The 20,495-nt window shown below is 40.9% G+C and overlaps 1 protein-coding gene across 1 annotated transcript in view; it reads right to left on the bottom strand.

Moving 5' to 3' along the window:
- The window catches only part of MN1 (MN1 proto-oncogene, transcriptional regulator), a 53,736-nt gene that overhangs the window by 32,461 nt on the left and 780 nt on the right, over positions 1–20,495 (bottom strand). The window contains 4 exon segments of the mRNA XM_039505405.1: positions 17,123–17,713; positions 17,716–17,970; positions 17,973–18,061; positions 18,063–20,495. The exon segment at positions 18,063–20,495 is cut by the window's right edge and continues 780 nt beyond it. Of these exon segments, the coding sequence (XP_039361339.1) occupies positions 17,123–17,713; positions 17,716–17,970; positions 17,973–18,061; positions 18,063–20,452 (3,325 nt within the window). The 5' untranslated portion in view covers positions 20,453–20,495.

The following is a 20,495-nucleotide window of genomic DNA, read 5'->3' as shown; positions in this document are numbered from 1 at the left end:
ATAGATAGAGGAGCACTGGAGAAGAACAGGGATATCTCTCAAATTTCCTTTAGTGGCTGTGATTAAATAATAAAAGAAGAAGAAGAAGCAACTGACTTGGGTGAGGAGTAGACGTTTAGCGGTAAAAACTTGAAGCATGCCTGGCTAGACGTTTGTTTAATTAATCCTGAGAGGGCCCCTTTCCCCGCTTCTCCTTCCTAAGGGAGGTTCTGGAGATATAAGAGTTTAAAGACACAGTGGGTTCTTTTTAGTGTTTGAAGAACCCTAGGGAACAAAAATCCCTGCTCAAAAACTTTACCAGGATTTAAAGATAAAGAATTTATCGAATGAGATTTAATAGGCAAACCCCAATTAAAGGATTATTTTGAGATGTAATTGTATTTGAACCTATGCAGCAAAATTCATATTAAGCAGATGCATTTTTACTCTGACAATGAAAATATGCAAATACCGAATTGTCATCAGACAGGTTATGGTGCCACAGGCCCCATGCAGGCTCTGGAGCCCTCGCCATTGTATTAGACGACCTGTTTCTAAAGAGGTGATAAGCTCAGGCACTAGAGGGTCTAGCCCTAATGTACTCCCAGTACCTTCCAGGTTTCACGGCTCTGGCTACCCGTACCACCACCCCATTAGCTCCAACCTCATTCATGGACCCAACACACCTGGAGCAACCACAGACCCAGGCAATTTTTATTTGCACTGAGCTGAAACTTCATACTCCAGTTCCTGCCTGAAGGTTGTGTTTTTTTTCTTTTAATCTTTTTAAGAATATTTTTAGCGAGTTCTCTTATGACTTCAGATCATTTGTTGCATCTATCTTGATTTTAAATAGGTTTGGCAGAATTCGATTTTTTTATTTTATTTATTTTTATATATATATACACACACATACACACACACACACTAATTTCTACAGATAATAACATTTATTTTTAAGCTTTGTTTTACTTTTAGCGATGTAATTTTTCACTTCAAAATTATGGGTTTAAAGATTTTTTTCTATTGTTATTCAATTTTACATTTGCAGGAAATTATGCAGAATCAGACAATGGGAGGGTCAAAATAATTAATGACAGTTGACACTGGTCATTCAAAAAGTTAGCTTTATAACCATTCACACACAAAATGTCAACATCATGTGCCAAAATATACAAAGTAAATACCCTTGAATCAAACTCTGAAGTTCTCAAGCAGCATTTTTCTTACTTTGCCTATCTGTAAATGTTGATGATCAATAGAAATATTTTGTCAGTCTGGGGGGGTGTACAATTAAATTGATATTCATTTACAGTAAAAAAAATAATCCTTCCAAGCCTAGTTTTAAAACATTGTTCTGCTTAGTTTTAATATAAATTTCATGCTGGTTCAGGAGGCCAGATTTCAAGCCATGGAACAGGGAACATCACACAACAGACAAGCTTCTCAAAACCCTTCCTCACCAGTTTGCCTCACCCCTGACCTGGAGGGACAGCTAGCAGGAGGTAGAGGGTAGTTTAGAGTCCTCGGCCCATTCAGTCTTTGGCCTCTCTGCTGAGACTGTCAGCAAGAGTGTCAGTTAATGCCAGTATTCGTAGTGGCTCTGAGATGTGCACACTTGTCCATCAAGAAGGAAACAGACCACCAACACGTTTCACATAAGTCAAACAAACATGATTCAGATGGAAATGACTTTGGTCACTATTGACCTGGACTGGAGTTGACCTGGTGATCTAAAGGGGAAAGGTCCTGTAGCCCATACCCAACCCTTTGAGCCATGAAGTTACCCTTAAAAAAAACCCACCAAAACCTAATTTGAACACAGACTACAGTGCCTGTCAGGTCTGTACATCCATGCATCATTCTCAAAGGGTAAGCAGGTGACTCACAAGACTGCAAAGCACACTAGTTCTAAGGACTAGAGCTAGTCAAAAAGTGGGGAGAAATGCACTAAAATCTAGAAGACAAGCGCTCTGTTTGACTCTTCTTAGGAAATGTAAAGCATGGCATTTTGCAACAACAAAGTGGCTGCACAAGACCTAGAACCACTGTTTTTGGGAATGGAGCAGGGGGAAGAACAGAGCTGTGCAATGATATTTACTGCATGTTGAGAGTCTGCATAGTCAAGAACTGCATATTCGTGTGTGTTTATATGCTAGCTAGCACAATGGGATGCCAATATCAATACCTCAGACCACTAAGGTAATATAAATATTCACTAATAGCAGCATGTTTTGGGATACTTCAGCTGTAACATACGCTCTATACTACACTATACACCAGGGTCGGCAACCTTTCAGAAGTGGTGTGCCGAGACTTCATTAATTCACTCTAATTTAACATTTCATGTCCCAGTCATACATTTTTAACATTTTTAAAAGGTCTCTTTCTATAAGTCTATAATATATAACTAAACTATTGTTGTGTGTAAAGTAAATAAGGTTTTTAAAATGTTTAAGAAGCTTCATTTAAAATTAAAATTAAAATGCAGAGCCCCCCCGGACCAGTGGCCAGGACACGGGCAGTGTGAGTGCCACTGAAAATCAGCTCGTGTGCCGCCTTCAGCATGCTTGTCATAGATTGCCTACCCCTGCTATACACCTTCAAATACTAGAGTTGAGCAAGCATCGGAAATAGTTATTCACAAATGTTTAAATTAAAATTATTTTGATTCAACCATTGTGACCTTTTTATTTTCATTTTCCACAACATTCAAGAGCTCATGCTTCATTGTCACAATACTTGCAAAGAGCAAATGTTAAACTAAAAAACTTAAATTCTCAAAATTTGCTTTCAGTGAATTACATATTTGATTGCAAAATACAATGATTTGTAATCTGAACTGTACTGGCTACATGAATCACACAAAATGAATGAAACTGGAACTTATACAATTGAATATATAACCTGTACCTCAAATTGTGTTGGTAAATTACCTAAGTTACGTAGTATTTTTCTTTTCACAGATTGGAAAATCTAACTAGTCAACAGCATGATTTGGAACTGTAAATATTACACACAAAAATATAATTTGCAACTAGTGTTCTAGTTAGGTACATACATCCTCCAGTCAAAGAACAAACAATGCTAAGTGATTTACATAGCTGACCAAGACTGAACACTAATTGAGAATCACAAATACTTGCAAATTCACAATCTGCAAACCAATAATTATTTACTGAAGAAATTTTGAATCTTTAATTCTAGAGTTCTGTTATCACTTTACCGCTAATATGCAAATGGGGGGGGGAACTATTCAACAAATAGTTTATTCTTTGCAAATTAGGTCTACCAAACTGTATTCTGTCGAACAGATTAACCCCCCTTTTTCTGATTTCTACCTTTTTCAGTTGGTAAAGCAAGAGTCTTGGTGGGGAGGAGACTCTTGGAAAATACTGTTTATATACAGGGAGGATTTCTTAAATTTATTTATTTTTAGTGAATGTAGAATTTCCCTCCCCACTGGGTTTGAAGACAGATGAAAGGTTTTGAATAAAGCGCTGTTGACACCTCAAGAAAGAGGCATTATATTTTGTCAAGCTTTGGCAGTTGCTTCTGTATAGGGTTCTTTAGTTGTCACCAAAACTGCAACATTTTATTCTTTTGTCTGAGAGATATGCCCAGTTGCAGACTATACACATTTTTACTATTAAGAAACTAAAATAAATCAGATAAGTGTCAAGGCTATTCTGAATATATTTAGGTAATTGAGGAATAACTGTAAATTAAAATAAAATTTTTAAAAGACTAATAAATTTGAACAAACAGGTTCCCCACCTCCTCTTCTCTTTGTATCTGATCCTATAATATTAGAGTCAATGAGCGTTCTGCCACTGACCTAAATGGGAACAGGATCAGACCCTTTGAATATAGGTGGAAGAACAAAAACTGAATTGAAGCCCACCATTGGGCAAGGGCAGGGAAGTTAATAAAGACCCCAATTGCAGGGCCACTGCAACAGAACTGCTAGTTCTTATAAAATTTGCAGCTATATGTATTTTCTAACCAGTATTATCGACATTAAGTCCGCTGTTGGTTTATAAGTCTAGTACTGAAATATTTCAGAGGGCAGGTTCTCTGCAAAACAAGGAAGTCTCTTTTGCTGTATCTAATGCATCATAAGAAAAACAATTTGCAGTAAAGAAAAAGACACCTGAAGACGCGCTTCTCCCAACAGATATTCCGAGAGGCTGCCTAAAAGATATTGCTTATGTAGATTTTTATTTTGTGAGAAGTCTGGGGCATTGAGGTATATTTACTCCTATTCTTTTTTAATCATCATGAATATTTGTTAAATATAGACTGTGTGTTAATAATACTCATCAGAACATTGCCAAACAAGTTTTTAATTAAATGCTTTTTTCTATGTAAGTGTGAGCAGTGAAAATCTGCTTGAAGCAGGGGGCTTTTTCCATTAGTCCCACTCCTAAAATATAATTCTCTATTGTGATATTCACCTACCTTTATTAAAAAAAAAAGAAAATGTTAAAAGCATTACTATAAGGTCTAATTTTCTATTGCCCGAGACTGGTTATTTATGACTATTGCATGGTTGCCGGAAAGCTATTATAACCCAAATGTGCTTGCTTGTCTTATGAATACCTACATCAATGGAAGAATGACCATTACTCACTCATATCAGGGAACTGCTCCTTCTAATCCAAGGAAAAGCTGTCACAGGGAAGAAAAAATACCTTGGCTTTCACATACACTGGCTAATGACCCATGACCGCATGAAGCCAGAGTTAATGACAGCAGCACATCAGGGTCTGGTTGTGACATAAATGCCCTAAAAAGAAAACAGCAAATGCTAGTAGAGGAAAAGAATTACTGTCACCCAAAATTTGGGTATGTGGGTGGATGTGCGTGCACACCTCCAAACTGCATAAAATCTTCTGTTGTGTTCAATGGAGACTAATCCAGCACAGATTTACTACTCTCAGCCATGCCCCACAGGCTAGTGACCAAAAATACTAGTGGGATGTACTGCACTGATCTACTTGGCACAAGAGCCACTACAACAATCCTTCCTGGGGACCACTGGCCTTGTGCTACTTAAATAATGAGAAAACAAGAGCAATAACAGACCAGCCAAACAGTAACCACCTCAAAAGTGAAGACAGACAAGTTCCTCAGAAGCACTCTTTGAGAGAGTGATTCTTTCAATGGGCTTTCCACCACAGTTTCTGATTACTCTAGCCAATGATTTCCTTCTTTTCCATTAGGTGTTTATTTATTTCAAGAGGAAAATAGTTTGTTAAAATCATTTTGAAGATGCTTAAGACATTTAAAGAAATTGTTCTGGGTATTATTTTCACAAAACAATGCACTCATAGTATAATAATGCATTTAAGTGAACCATCTGTGCTCGAGATTTATTAAAATGATGGATTATCATCCAGCACGCACACACAAATAAACTAGGTAGTGACCACAAAGTAAACCATCTAACCTTTGACTTTCGTATTTCTTCTTTTGTAGTATTTCTTGCAAAAATGAGTAAGTGACATAATGGTGTCTTCATTGCTTTCTGGACATGGGCTGAGTGCGCCTAACAAAGCCAGTAAGAACACAATTGACATTCAGATCAATCAATCAAAAGGCACAAATGAAGATACGAAATTTCATACATAAGAAATTCACAGTAACTTAGTTCCTGAAGAAGGAAGAGAGAATCAAACTGTGCTAATATTTGAATCATACACCTTTGGACCCAATGTATAAAAAGTTTCAACAAAATTCCAGGATATGCTACAGTAACAGCCTTTTCAGCAAGATTTAACTAGAGAAAAAACTGCTGAAAACTGGGGCACCAGTTCTGAAGGAATAAAGAGACATCAATTTTGTTCTAAAGTTTTAAATGAAACACTCCTGTTTATGAAAGAATTTCATTAAGGCAAAAATATAATAAGAGTGCCCACTTAGGAAGAATGTACTATTAATTCTTAGCACTGTATGTGGAAGGGAAAATTACATTTTTATCTAAATGGTTTTTCTGCATAACCCATTCTTTTACAGCTCAGTAATGGGCACTCCTCACCATTTTTATTTGGGGCAGATCACTATTGAAAGCAAGAGCAGTCATCAAAAACCATTAAAAAAGAAAACCCTTTAAAATCTATTCCACACTAAAGGGGGTGAGGGTGTGGGGGAAGAGGAGAAGTAAAGTACATTTAGCAAGGTGATAGAGAGGGGAAAGGAGAAATACACCAAATCGGCTTTACAAAATGTTTAAAGCAATTTTTTCTGGTTCCCTTTTCAGACCTGAAGTAGGAAAAGCTATTGTTTGATTGACTATATGAGCCCAATACGACCAAATACCACAATCAAGTGGCACTACCACTTTGAAAATTATACAGGATTTTTTCTTGGTAGGTTAGGAATCCAAAGTTACCACCATGTACAAAGACAAAACAAAATGTAGGACATGAAAAACTATTTTAATTATTGTAAACAATTGCTCCTCACCCATTAAAACTAGTTTCCTTCAATCTGAAAATGAATATAATCTAAACAATAATTTCAAGCAAATGATAACACTGTCCTAATGCTGTGGCCTTATCCACATACAACAAGCAGCAGAAATACGCTCCATCAAAAAGTAAAAACAGAACCCAGAACTGAAGAGGCCTGTTTAATTACTCTTTGCCTGAACAACAGGATTAGATATTAACATGAAACTGACAAAATATCCTCAGTTCTAAATTTTCTAAATTTTATAACTCCATATCCTAAATTTGACCAACATAAAAACAATCGTGTGCATGTTTAAAAAAAACAAAACATTTGATCCATAAACCTTTGAGATAAAGTAATAATCACCAAAAAATAGAGGCTAAGACTAAACCATTTTCTGAACATTATTCATTTGATATTCCTCATCTCTGATTTTCTTCTGCATCTTCTTTTAACCTACTTATTTTTTACAATCATAGCAATAAATTTTCTCTGTGAAAACAGAAGTCCAGAAATGCAGTAATTATGGCTGATACAATTGGACAGGTAACAGTTTTTATCCCTTTTACCTAGCTGTAGTTCCCCCTGCAACACAGTAATTACAGGAAACTATTTCGGTATTAAGGGTTTAGATAAAGACTGTTCCAAATTTAGGGCCAGCAACCAACCCTCCATTATGCTTAATAGGTACACATAAAAATGTCACTGTATTACCATCTCTCCAACTGCATGTTTTTCTAGCTCTTGAAGTTCATATCCGTCTGATTCAAGGAAGAGATTTTCAACCTACTCTTTCTGTGATGGAAAATATTTGAAAGTCATTTGTATAAAGAGGTTTAAAATAAATTATCCAAATGTGAGAGGCTTTGGGTAATTATTTGAACTAAAAAGTAATCGCTCTCTCCAGAAAACACAAACAAATTATAAAAGCAACAGATCTGTCAGCAGCTAGTGCTGTGAATCTTTGCTTCTATTTTGGCAACAAGGCTAGGTCAAATTATATTTCCATTTGCCAATGGCAAAGAATTCAGAACTAGAACCAACGACAAATCATTCCTCCAGTAGTGGATATCTGAGACCCGGTGCAAGAGCAGCAAGCTACACTCTTCATTTCTGAAAACATGCATGTGTCATTTCTTGGATGTACATCAGTCCAAGCAAGCAAAACCAATGAAGTGTATTAGAATGATCTGTCCACTAAACACTTTTCTTTATCTAGAACATTTGATATAATTATGTGCCCAGAGAAGTTAAAACTGATTAACCTCAAGGATTTGGGGGGTTCTTTACGTTTCAGTTTTGTAACTTTTTACATGTTCATTGCCTCCATCTCTCAGCACAGTCAGAGATCCAGCTAAATTCATACCCATTTTGTAGACAGATAGAATTAACAAATTAACAATTGATGTTCTGAAACTCTCTCTTGATTGGAACAAAAAAAAATGAAGGTTTTGCTTCTGCAGGTTCTTCTGTAATCTTTACTATGTCAAAACAGCCAGCCATCCCAGTCTTAACTGTATGTGAAGTGGGCCTATTTTTCCTCTGCTGCTAAAACTAAGGAATTATATGAGACGAGCACAGAAAGATGGTGTGCTGGCTGCTCCGGTGATCATAAAAAGAGCACCATGTGTCTATATTTAGGGTTGGGGAGGGGCATTACAGCACAGAAGTCATCATACTGATTGGAACTATTTTGCTCTCCAGAACATTGCTTTCATTTTGTTATAAAAAACAGCAGTACACGGCTGGTCATGTTTCGTCCAAGTTAAAGATGTTTGGCTGCTCTGTACCATGCAATAATTAAATTGGTTCTGTGTGGTCATTTTGTCATCACATGGCTGCAGGCGCACTAAGGACTGCCCAATATCTTCTTAACTTGTGATGGATTTGACTATCTTCTCTTACTTGGGCTGTAAATCATTCAGGGTGGGGAAGAGCACTTAAGTTTGTAAACAGCGCTATCAAGTGCCCATGTCAATTTATAGCTCTATAAAAATGATTTTAAATAATAATAAGAGTGGAAACCTTTTTAAAATAGATTCCATTGTGATCAAAAGCAAATATAAACTCAAGTCACCACAAGCCAAATGGTAATGAGTTGACCAACTGTGCCATCTAGCCAAGAGACTGGCTACTCACATACTGTACATATTTTCTGTTCACTCTGGCTGGCACAGCCTAGACAATCAAAAACTGCATCCATAACAGTGCACAGCAGAACACATGCAGCATAGTCTCTCCAGAAACAGTTAAGTGGTTACAGTGCATTTTTATTTTACTTTTTAGAATTTCCTTCAATTACTCCCATCCTTCCCTTTCTGTCATTTCTCACACACAAGACCAAAAGGTACAAAATGTCACTGAATGGGAGATTATGTAAAAATGCGAATGAGAGTTTTTCTGGGGAAAAATACAAAACCCTAAGATTCTAACCAGATAATTATAATCCTTAGTTCACTTCTCATTCATGTGTGTTAATGGATCAACTTCCTTGTGTTGCACTTTCACCAGTGAACTGATTCTAAGAGAAAATATAAAATAGTAAAAGGTATTAAATCCTCACAATTACATTTTTTTGGAGTGGGAAGGGGGTTTTGCCTCATTCACTGGATTACAAGTCTGGATTTTAAACCAAAAAGTTGTTTTATATTTGTTTATTTCTTACCAAGAAACGTGCTGCTTATTTTTTTAGTTATCAGTCCTTCTTCACCCTTAGGATAATCTTTTCATTAGCAATACAATCTCACTAAAATATTTCATGACTATTGGCCTTAATTTTAAAACATTATTTTACCATATAAAAATGCCATTTCAAAACAACTGAATGATGAAATGCTTTCCTGGGAGCATGACTAAGGGCCTACCAAAGAGTATCCAAACAAATGGGGCGGGGAGGAGGAATTAGCTTGTAACTCATTTCACCTCATCTAATTTTTCAGGTGCTTCAAACACTGTACATAGCAAGATAAAATGAATCAAATGCACAAAAGTTCAAGTAAACTAGCTTGTACGGAAAAGATGGTAAGTGCAATGTCTAATAAAACATTCTGCAGTGAGGCACCAGCAGAACTCTTTAAGGCTTGTACATTTGTTATTTTTGCATTTAAGCTCAAATGAACTATATTTACTTTAATGCAAAATCTATCATTGGAGCACTTAAACATGACCAGATTTCTGCATACCAAGACAGAGTAGGTTCTTCAGACAAACCTCAAAACCTAATAGAAATCTAGACACTAACTTCATGCACTGCATTTTTTATGTTAAAATACTATACAGAAATAAAAACAAATTTGCAAAAATTTTATTAGTACACATGAATGATGCTTCCAGTAAAATGTTAAACACACAAAGACAAGAAATGTCTTGTTTTCAGTAACTGCTAGTAAACAATGCAGTGTGCACCTTTGGGAATGAAATAGTTTTAAATAAGATTCGCTTATGCTGAATCTGTTGCTGTCCAATATAGTCAAGAGAAAACTTTCTTTGGAAATGATAGCATTTGGATTAGCACTGCTCCATTCTAAAAGAGATACACTGTACACTTAAATAAGGTCTCCTGAAGAGATACAAACTCATTACCCTTTGCTGTTGAACACAACACAAATTCTAGGTCTCCTAAACTAACCCCTGCACTGTTACAGAAATGAAATTAAGTGTCAGAAAAACACTAATAAAACAAACGTTTTTCTTTTTTTTTTTTAATATATATTTAGTGCAACACTGACCAAGTGCGGTTAAAAAAACTCGCACAACTGATTACATCAATTAAGGAACACATTAATTCCTTCCTTGCATAAGTGGACTTTTGTCATTTGAAAGCAGAAGAGTGAAACAAAGACTGAAAGTTTTGTGGATTATTTTTTTTTTTTGGCAATACAGTATCATCTAAGATGTTCTCTTTGAAGTATTAAGAAAGTCAGCTTGTTAAAATTAATGGGTTAGACCTCGAGCTGTTAAATTCACAGCCTTACATTTAAAAGGTATTTAACTCTGCAACTCTTGAATATAATCCTTAAACATACTTCACATTGCAAGAAACTTCCTTGTGGTGTTCTTCCGCAAAAGGAAAGAAAACAATTGTTATAACATTACTAATTATCAACGTTTCAAGAGAAAGATGGCTTAAGTGTCTCAGGAAGATAAAGCAGCCAACTACAAAAGACATTAATGTTTTTGTCTAAATTATTAGTATTATCACTAGGGTCCAAGTGTGGGATCCAGCTACAAGATATTGAGGAAAATGCTGTTTAACATCCATTTTAAATCAAAACTAAGAATTGGACTATTTAACTATGGCAAGAAGAGTCAGCTTGGATTTTGTATTTCTTAGATAAAGTGACAGCATCTTCAATGTTATTTCTGAAAAGATATCCTCTGCTGTGCCATTGATCTCAAAATTAAAAGCCTCAATATAAAATACAGACTAGGAAAACAGGAGCTACCAAATCATCATGTTCTAAGTACATCCCTAATCAAAGATGTTTCTTTTAAAAGTCTCCCTAAACTAAGTAAATCTCAAAAAATTATTTAAAATACAAGGGCTTCCTTCCAAAAGAAAAAAAGCCAGAACAAACTGATGGAATGATTGCTACTGGTTGCATTAGAGTCCCACTACAGATTGGCATTCTGAAATTGACAGATTATCTATGTCATTATGCATATAAAGCATTCCAGCCTGAAAATAAGGAAAAAAGGACATACTTTACAGTAGTTACAAGACAGGCGACAATTCCACTGGCCAAGAATTAACCTCTTACTCTAGATATTTTAAATGTTAGAATCAAGCAACAACTGTTTTGGGGATGTCAGATAAATTTTTCATTAAAAAAAGGAAATACTGAACAACATGAAACTTCTCTTTAAAACGACAATAAAGCCAGCCCACAGGATATGCAGAAATTCATACTCTGATATAATCAGGTTCTGACTAAGCCATTACTACACACACACACCTTATACACATACATATTTCACACACAGATTCACATACACACTTATAAGTTATATATATACACACACACATATAAATACTAAATGTACAGTCATTTGTCTAGTACTACAATTTTATATGAATATATAAAAAGCATTTTGCTGTATCAAAACCCTTACTTTGTCCAGAAGACTGCAGGGGCTGGGATTTAATTGTTACAATCATCGGAAGTCTATTTATTTTTAATCACTCCTTTGTTCAATGCCTTGTAAAAATCAGAATTTGATGGGTAGAAGTAACAACGGAACAAGATATCTTACAAAAAATGGAATTACTATTTTATAATAAATTGTTCAAACACTATTAGATCATTTGTTAGAAAGACATAGTACACATACAAAATTAAAAGGAACATAGGGCAATAGAATCACAGATCAGAAAAAAAATCTCTGCTTCGACCTATACTTCTAGTTTCACTCAGTTCCTTTAACACTGTATGTGACAATTTGAAGAGACCAAGGGTATACTAAATATATTGATCTCTCTCTCTCTCACACACACACAGTTTAAATAATATTCCTGTTACAGGCAATCCCACAACCAAATGTCATTAGAAAATAAACTGTTACCAAAAAAAAAATTAGCCTACTAACACTGCAAGCCAAATCTGAATTAATGCCAATCATCTATTACACTGGACTGAAAAATCTAAAGAAAAAGAAATGCAAGACTAAGAAAAATATAGACAAGTACAACATTAACTGAAGCCAATAAATCCACATACTTGCTGCATTAAATATTTCAGTATTTTAGGTTAGTTATAGCAATTGATACTAAAAAATTTACCCTTATTCCCAGTCTTGTCTGATATTTAGCATATAAAGCTGCAAATATTTTCTCTCTAACAGTAGATAAAACAGAAGCAAGTGTTTCTGAACAGGAACATTTTTCTATAAAATGATACTGCAAAGCTAATGGCTGGTCAGAGTAAATGAAATGGTGCTATTGTCATTCAAATGAAGCCAAATCAGTCAGGAGCAACCTTGCTAGATTTTTACAGATCAGAAGAGTTTAAGAGATCATATTAAATCCAAATCTAAATGCACAGTGAAATCTTCATTGCAATCTGCAGTGGGAGTATTCTCTCACCATAAATCAGCTCGCTAACCCAGATCATTTATTAAAGATGTGTATTTCATATCTGCAGAGTATATCACATAACTTCTTGGCAAGGGTAATTGCATTTCTGGTAACTTAAAATTCCTCATGGAAGTTTAAATACCTCTATCAAGCAAACAAAATAGCACCAGGAATCATAGTTTCCCTGCTATAAAGTAAGTTTAGTCAGTGTTAACTCATTTCCTAGTCCTTAGTACAGTACAAGTCAATTTCAAATCATATATTGCTTTTAATGTTATTTCAACATTTGAAACGCTGCACAGGAAATTTGACAAATTCTGTCATAGTAAACAAATCTATTCTCCTTGGTAAAATGTCTCAAATAAGTCAGCAGCTTACTAAAATAAAAACCCACCAAAGAATGTATTGGGAGCTAAAAGAAAATTTGACAAGGACTAACAGCCGTATTGAGAGAGAATCTAAGTCCTTTTTTAATATATTGTAGAAATGTACAGTTTTAAATAGTTTGCTTGCTTAGCATTTTATGTCTTGGCTTGTTCCAAAGACAAGTTGATTACTGCTATGAAATAGTTAAGAACCAAAAGATTAGAAATTAAACGTACTGAGCTGGACTTGGAAATGAAAATGGGCAACCACCAATGTAAGAGCCACAAAGGGTAACCACATCTATTTTCATTTTCCCTGATTAACACCGGTGTGGTTTTAGGTTACATATTCCTGTGGTGCAAATGTCAAGTGAAGGCATCAATATGGACCTTAGAAATTTCAATGGTGGGGGTGGGGAGGAACAAAAACCAAGAACTTTAACTACTGGCCTTCCAGAATGTACTAATCAAAACTCCATTGGAGTAAAAAGTTTTCCTAGTTTAATCAAATTAAGTAAAATGAAACATACTCAGTTCATCCTGGGCTTTGCAAGTCATCTTGGTCCGGCTCTTCCTAATTACAGTTAGCTCGGGTTTTAAGAGTTATCAGTATTTCTACAGATACAATATTAATGTTCCTCAATACTAAATCCCGGGTGGATAGCACAGAGAAGGTATAAAATTCTATCAAGCTTTATGGAAAACCCTACTATTCACCTCACAAAGGTTATTTTAGTAAAAAGAACTTAATAATGGAAATATTCCTAATTGATGAGGATATTTTAATAAATATTGTAATAGGATGAAACTTCCAAATACATAATCACAAAATGTCAAACATGCTGTATATGTGTGTACACGCACGTGTTATCTATTGTTATCTGTCCTTAAATTCACTATCCAAACAAACAATATAGACATGACAAACACTCATTCTAGTACCACTACCAAAAAAATACAGAGCATCAGCAAAGAGTCTGTACAGTCACTTCAACAATTTTCAGACAAGTTGTTTCTTCCATTAGTGTGGGTATTAACTGAATATTTTAAAAGTTGCCTTCTACAGACAGAAAATACTTCAATTAACAAAGCTCCTACAGTCACAGTACAACTAACTAATCTTAAAACCACAAAAACCACACACACTTTGGATAACGGCCTCAAGAACATGGAATGCTGACTTCAGTGCTCCATGAGCTAGAACTTCTCCATTCACCCTATTTATAACCTTCAAAAGAAGAATCAATGCATGTCACGGTAGTTGTGTGTTTAATAACAGGTTTAATAAACTTATATAACCTTTCACACTGTACTGTATTAAACATTACTAATGCTTGGCTCCTAAGTAGTGATGTTTGAAACCTACATACATTTTTTGTATATGCTCAACTGGAAACACTTAGAAACCTACATTGTTTTAGGCAAATTCCAGTTGACTAAAAATGGATTGAACTTCAGTCACATGATAAAACAAAACCTCTTTCTTAAACACAACTTCAAGCACGTACAGATATGATTTAATTAAAAATGTAATACTACTTATTTTGTGACAGGGAAAAGAACTCATCTACTTTGCCTCCTATCATTTCAAAGAACAATTAAAGTGAATTCTCTATTTATCTATATCACTTGTCTCATTTGAAGAATTGGTCCATTTAAACCTTCCAAGGGGTAAAAATGGAAAGCAAAATGAATATATCTAACCAGTGTTATAGAGTTAGATCAATATCTTATTTTATGTTAAGAGGTTTAAGTACTAAAACTTATCCTTATATAGGAATGCAAGTTACCTAGTTTTCCTTCCAGGAACATCAGCACAAGAGTGATGATCTGGCTCTTGTAATAATATTTATGATTATCGTTATATGAGAAGGAAGAGTTATTTCCTTAAAAGTACTCGTGACTATCAAACAAGACCATTTTTTTAAATATCAAACTGTGTGTAGGGGAGTTGTCTCAAACAAAAAAAAACAAAAAACAAAAATAAAACTCCACTGCCACAGTCACATGTACACAAGAAAAGCTTATAATATTAAGCCAAGCTGTATCAAAAAAGTCCAAAAATATTTCACTTTGGGTTTTTTAATCCAATAAATTAAAATCTAAAAAATTTAGTTTCATTTTTTCCCCAATCTGCTTTTAATTAGAGTGTGCATAAGTGTGTGTATGTCTGACAAGGTAGAACTGACAGGAACTGTGATTTGTGCTAACTAGCTATTGATCCAGTCAGCTCTAGATGTTGTGTACAAGAAACAATAAAAGAGAAGGGGCCAGGAAGGATGCTGTGTGCAACTCCATTTAAAAATGGAAAGAAGGGCCCCAAACAAACCAATTTATGTCCTTGCCTGGGCAAAGCATGGAGAATGCTGATGGGTTTCCTAGAGTCTGCTGTGCATGCTAAGCACTCTGGCTTCAAATGAGAGTCTCCAGTGCTGGGCATTAAACATGAACAAAGAGACAAACAGTGGGGGCTAGCATTCATGCTTCAGAAAACGAAAGCTGGAAAGCCCACCAGAACTGCAAGTAGGAAGTTAGGCAGTTTTCAAACCACTCAAACTCCATTTTCATTTTAATAACATCTCTCTTTACCTAAATTCCAACTTCAATCAAGGGTACTACAAAAAGCGGCTCTTAAGAGGAGACAGCGAAAATAGATCTGAACAAGCCTAATGTTAGCAAAATGAATCATCAACATAAAATACATGATACATATATGTGTGTACAAGATATAATATATATACACACACACGTGCATACATATAGACAATTTTACACATATAGTATGTGGGGGAAGGGTGTACACACACACACCCCCCTTAAATCAGTGAGCTTAGGAAAAATGGCTTTGATAAAATGGAAATTATTAAATCTGAAATCATCTTCGTTAAGGAGCTTCTATAACTAAAACGGTTTTTCCACCCACGTATATTTTTCATATTAGAATTATAATGTCCTCTAGATAATAAAGAAAATGAATAAAGAATGAAAAATAAATGTTGATATTAAACATCAACTAAGCATGTTTTTATATTGACAAACACTGAGCCTGATTTTATATTTTCTTTATGTTAACAATGGTAGAAACTTCTTAGCTCTTTTAAAAGATAAACAGGAAAATTCTTAGAGACTATGCAACACTAAGACCAAACACAGTTTTGCTAGATTCACCAAAACCTTTATAATACAGAATATTTTTTTTCAACAGTAAACACTGCCACAGCAGGAAGTTCTCTTCTGTCAATATATGTATTTCTGCAAATTAAACTGAGAACCCCATCTGAACACTTGCCATGTATATTTAAACTTCCCCTGCTTAATTAATCCAATATGAAAAAATGAGTTGAGTTCACCCATGTTAACATGGAAATTACACGGCTTAGAATACTGCCAAATTGAAATTAAAATTAATGTGTTATGGGCACAAACAAGTTACGATTTTAAAACCATCGTCCTAAACGCTGTAAAGAAACCGGTTGTCTGCTTCCTCTACAGTAAGAGTTCCGTTAGATTTAAGTAGCAAAGAGCCACTATTCATTTAGCCAATGAAGTTCTAAGTATGTAGGTTTATAGGGGAGGGGCGGTGTTTTGTTCCAAATCTGAGCTGTGGATTCCATTCACCCAAACCGGCAACGGTTCCCTAAATCACTGATCACCTACCTAACCTACCGGTAACTCCCCTGTTAAAATTCCCGACCAAACATATTTCCTCTTTCGAGTTCACAGAGGAACAACTGTTCCTTTGTGTGTGAAGGGATGCCCAACCTAGTCTTAGAAAGCAACAATCCAAGCACACTGCTGTTAGCAACGCATTTCCTATTAGCAGGAGACAGGAGTTTATAAAGGGTGCTTTAGACAGAGAGAGGGAACAATCCTAACGCCCCTTTACCAACCCAGATTAGGTAATTACATTTCCATATTCAACAGTGCTTCGAGAAACAATGGGTGCCGAAAGCCTGTATGTTTTAATTGGAAACTGGCCTCTTCGGGATAGTTGAAAAACTGCAAAACAGGACAGACGCCCACCTGACTCAACTCAACCTTCAACACAGCCCCTAAGGAATTCCACGGGGAGGGGGGCAGCCCCCAGCACCCCTTGCTCCCCTTACAGGACACTAAGTCAAGCAACGTGAGTGGCCTGTGCCGGGAGGAAGGTTCCCAGCAAACATTCTGATTAGACAAACTTCCGAAGAGAGACCCACGCGTGCCACCAAGCTACCTTCACGCTCATAAAGGGATCAGAAAGAGATACCTTCTTTGCTGGGATTCTGAGGCTTTGACTTCTCCCACGGTGCCATAGGTTTGTCCTCCTCTTGTCCCTCCATCAAGGACTTCTCGCTAGGCATGTACCAGGTAGAGTTATGCTCTGCCATCAGAGAGTCAAGGTCTATCGTGCTCATGGCACCTTTGACGTTATCCGAGCAACAACTGTTCAACTCGCCCTCCCCGTTCTGGCCGGGGCACTCGGCCTTTTTGCTCTTCAGGCCCAGCGGCTGGTCTTCGGAGATGCTGAACTGCTGCCGCTGGAGCTGGATCTGCGCCTGCAGGATCTCCAGCGGGTGGATCTCGTCCTGGGCCGACGTGCTGGTGGGGGTGCGCACCTGCTCCAGGCCCGGGGTGCCCGGGTGGGCGCCCCCGCCGCCGCCGCCCAGCCCGTAGCCGTCCGGGGCCGCGGCCGCGGCGCCCAGCAGGCCCAGGGCCAGCGGCTTCTGGGCGCCGAGCAGCGCGTGCTCGGCCCGCGGCAGCTTGGGGGAGCCGCCCAGCAGCGGGCTGCGCGTGGGCTTGGCCAGGGCGCTGTCGGAGCTGGAGGACACCTCGTCCTCGTGGCCGTAGGCGGGCTGGGCTCGTCGGGGAAGTCCCCGCGCGGGGAGCCGCCGTCCGACTTGCTGGCGCTCTGGATGCCGCTGTCCAGCGAGGCCATGAGGTCGGGCTGCTCGGCCAGCAGCAGCTCGCCGCCCTTGGCCCAGGAGGGCGAGGTCAGCGGCTTGTCGGGCGGGCCCGGGCTGCCCGCGCCGCCGCCGCCGCCGCCCTCGGCCGGCGGGAACTTGTCGAAGAAGCCGCCCGGGCTGACGTGGCCGCTGTCCCGCTTCCGCCGGCCCGCCCTCGGCCGCCAGCCGCCGCCGCCGCCGCCTTGCCCTCGCCGCCCGGGGCCTCGGGCGCGTAGCCGGGCGAGAGGCTGGTCTCGGCGCGCCGGGCGGGCGGCCTTGGCGGCCGCCGCGCCGGGGAAGAAGTCCGGGCCGGGGGCCGGGCCGCCGTCGGGCTCGGGCGGGCCCAGCTTGCGCTTGCCCTCGGGCGGGCTCTTCTTGGCGAAGGTGACGTGCAGGTTGGGCGCGCCCAGGCTGGCGATCATGTTCTGGCAGGCGGTGGAGAGCGCGGCCAGGCAGCTCTGCCCGAACACGTTCTCCTTGGCCGGCTTGGCGAAGGAGCCCAGCGACAGCGCGCCCAGCTTGCTGGCCGCGGCGCGCGGCGCGGGCGGGAACTCGGGCGGCGCGGGCGGGAAGGCGCCGGGCGAGGCGCTGGCGCTGTGCGGCGGGGCCGCCCGGCCTGAGGCGCCGAAGGCGAAGCCCGCCTGCCCGCCCAGCGGGGGCGCGGCGAAGTCGGGCTGCGGCCGGCGCTCGGCGGGCGCGCTGGGCAGCCCCACGCCGCCGCCCGGGGACTGCAGCGGGGCCAGGCCGGCGCCGAACTGGGCGTGGACGCCCGGGGAGTGCAGGGCCGGCACGTGTCCTTCCCCCGCCAGCCCCAGCCCGCCCACGGGCGGCCGGAAGAGCAGGCCGGAGCCGTTCTGCGGCAGGCTGAGCTCGTGCGGGCCGGGCTCGGCGGGGCCGCCCATGCGCCGCGGCGGCGGCGGCAGCAGCTCCCCCGGCGGGTGCGGGTGCGGGCCGGGGAACCAGCCGCTGTCCTGGGCCAGGTGCGGGGCCTGCGGCTCGAAGTTGGGCCCCCGGCCGCCGCTCTCGCGCTCGAAGCCGGGCTGCGGCATGTTGCCGACCGGGCCCGCGTGCACCAGGCTGCTCGGGCCGACGTCGCCGTGGTGCCCCAGCTGCTGCAGGCTGGGCTGGCGGAGTCTCTGCTGCTGGTTCCGGGACGCCATCTGCTTGATCATCAGGGCGGCGTTCTGGCGCTGCTGCAGGGCCTGGTGCTCGGGGCCCGCGTGCTGGAGCGGCGGCCCCGGGGCAAAGCTCTCCGGCCCCGGGGGCGTGAACTCGCCCGGCAGGCCGGGGTAGGCGGAAGGCGATAGATGGTTTTCCATGCCCGCGTTATGCAGATTGTTATTCCAGGACGCGCACCTATCGACAGCGGGGTTACTGGGGAAGTCAAACCGAGGCCTCTTGGCCACATTCATGTAGGGGGCATCGAAATGTTGCAGTCTTTGATTTGGTTGCTGCTGCGGAGGAGGGTGCTGCATATTAAACACGGGATCAGTATATGGATGCATATTCCTATTCTCCAGTCTATGAATAGGGTATTCAAACTGTGCATGCTGGTTCTGCATTATTGGCCCATTGTCCTGCAAGTTGGGGTTGGGAGTATTGGCTTCTGTTTGCTGTTGCCTAGGAATTGCTGGCGGACAGGAGTTTTGTCTGGCCAGTAAACCTGTCTGCTGCTGCTGCTGTTGCATTAAAGGGTGTCTGGCGTTAACGCCAGGCTCCATGCCCACAGACATCTTACGAGCACCTCCAAACCTTTCAAAGAACACACCATGCTGCTGCTGCGGGTGAACTTTGGACATCCCCGCTATGCCTGGTGCTCTGGGCAAAACAGATGTGCCAGGGAAACTGCCGCCCCCAGGAACTTGTCTGCCAGCACCATAGTGAGGAAGCTGCCCGTCTGACTCGGAAGGAGAAAACACTGGCAGATCAAAGTGTCCTGAAGGGCCATCGCTGGGGTAATTGTATTCCAAAGAATCGACGCCTCCCTGGTTGGGAAGCCTCCTCTGCTCCAGGCTGTGGGAATCCGAGGAGCTGGAGGCTGGAAGCGCATGGAAGGAGGCAGCCCGGTTGGGGGACTGATCCAGTGGGAGGCAGGGTGCTGGCACGGCGTGGTTAGAGGCGCTGGAGTTGTGGTGCTGGAAATCGGGCATGTTACCTGACCTTTGCTGTCCAAAGCCTTCGCCTCCTTGGTTCTCGGCCATATGTTCATATCCCTCCGCAAACGCTTGCTGGCTGCCCATGTTGTTGTAGCTCATCAGCCGCCCTCCGTGCAAGCAGGAGGCGCTGGGCTCGGACCCAAAGTTGCCGCTGAAGTGCGGGTGATGCTGGTGCGGGTGGTGGGTGGTGGGATGACCGTGGTGAGGCTGCTGGTTGCCGAAAAAGCCATGAACCGGCTGAGCCTGCATCGCCCCTGCATGCAGCTCCGAGTGTCCCCGGGCATGGAAGCCGTACGCTTCCCCAGCCATGCTCATGTTCATGCCCAGGATGGGAGGCTCGGCCAGGGCGCTGATGGCCGGGTCCGCGGGGCCCCCAGAGTGGAAAGCTGGCGCTTTGAAGTGGGAGCTCATGGTCAGTCCGGCCTGGCTAAAGTTTCTCTCTCCTTGTCCGGCGTTTCTGCTGCTCATCTGCGGCTCAAACTGCTCCAGCCCAAACATACTTCTGGGGATCAGTTGGGCATGGCACCCCGGGGCGCGACTC

Source organism: Mauremys reevesii, linkage group 18 (genome assembly GCF_016161935.1).
Source record: "Mauremys reevesii isolate NIE-2019 linkage group 18, ASM1616193v1, whole genome shotgun sequence".
Lineage (NCBI taxonomy): Eukaryota > Metazoa > Chordata > Testudines > Geoemydidae > Mauremys > Mauremys reevesii.
The sequence above is the reverse complement of the archived record's forward strand: the minus strand, read 5'-3'. Positions and strand labels throughout refer to the sequence as shown.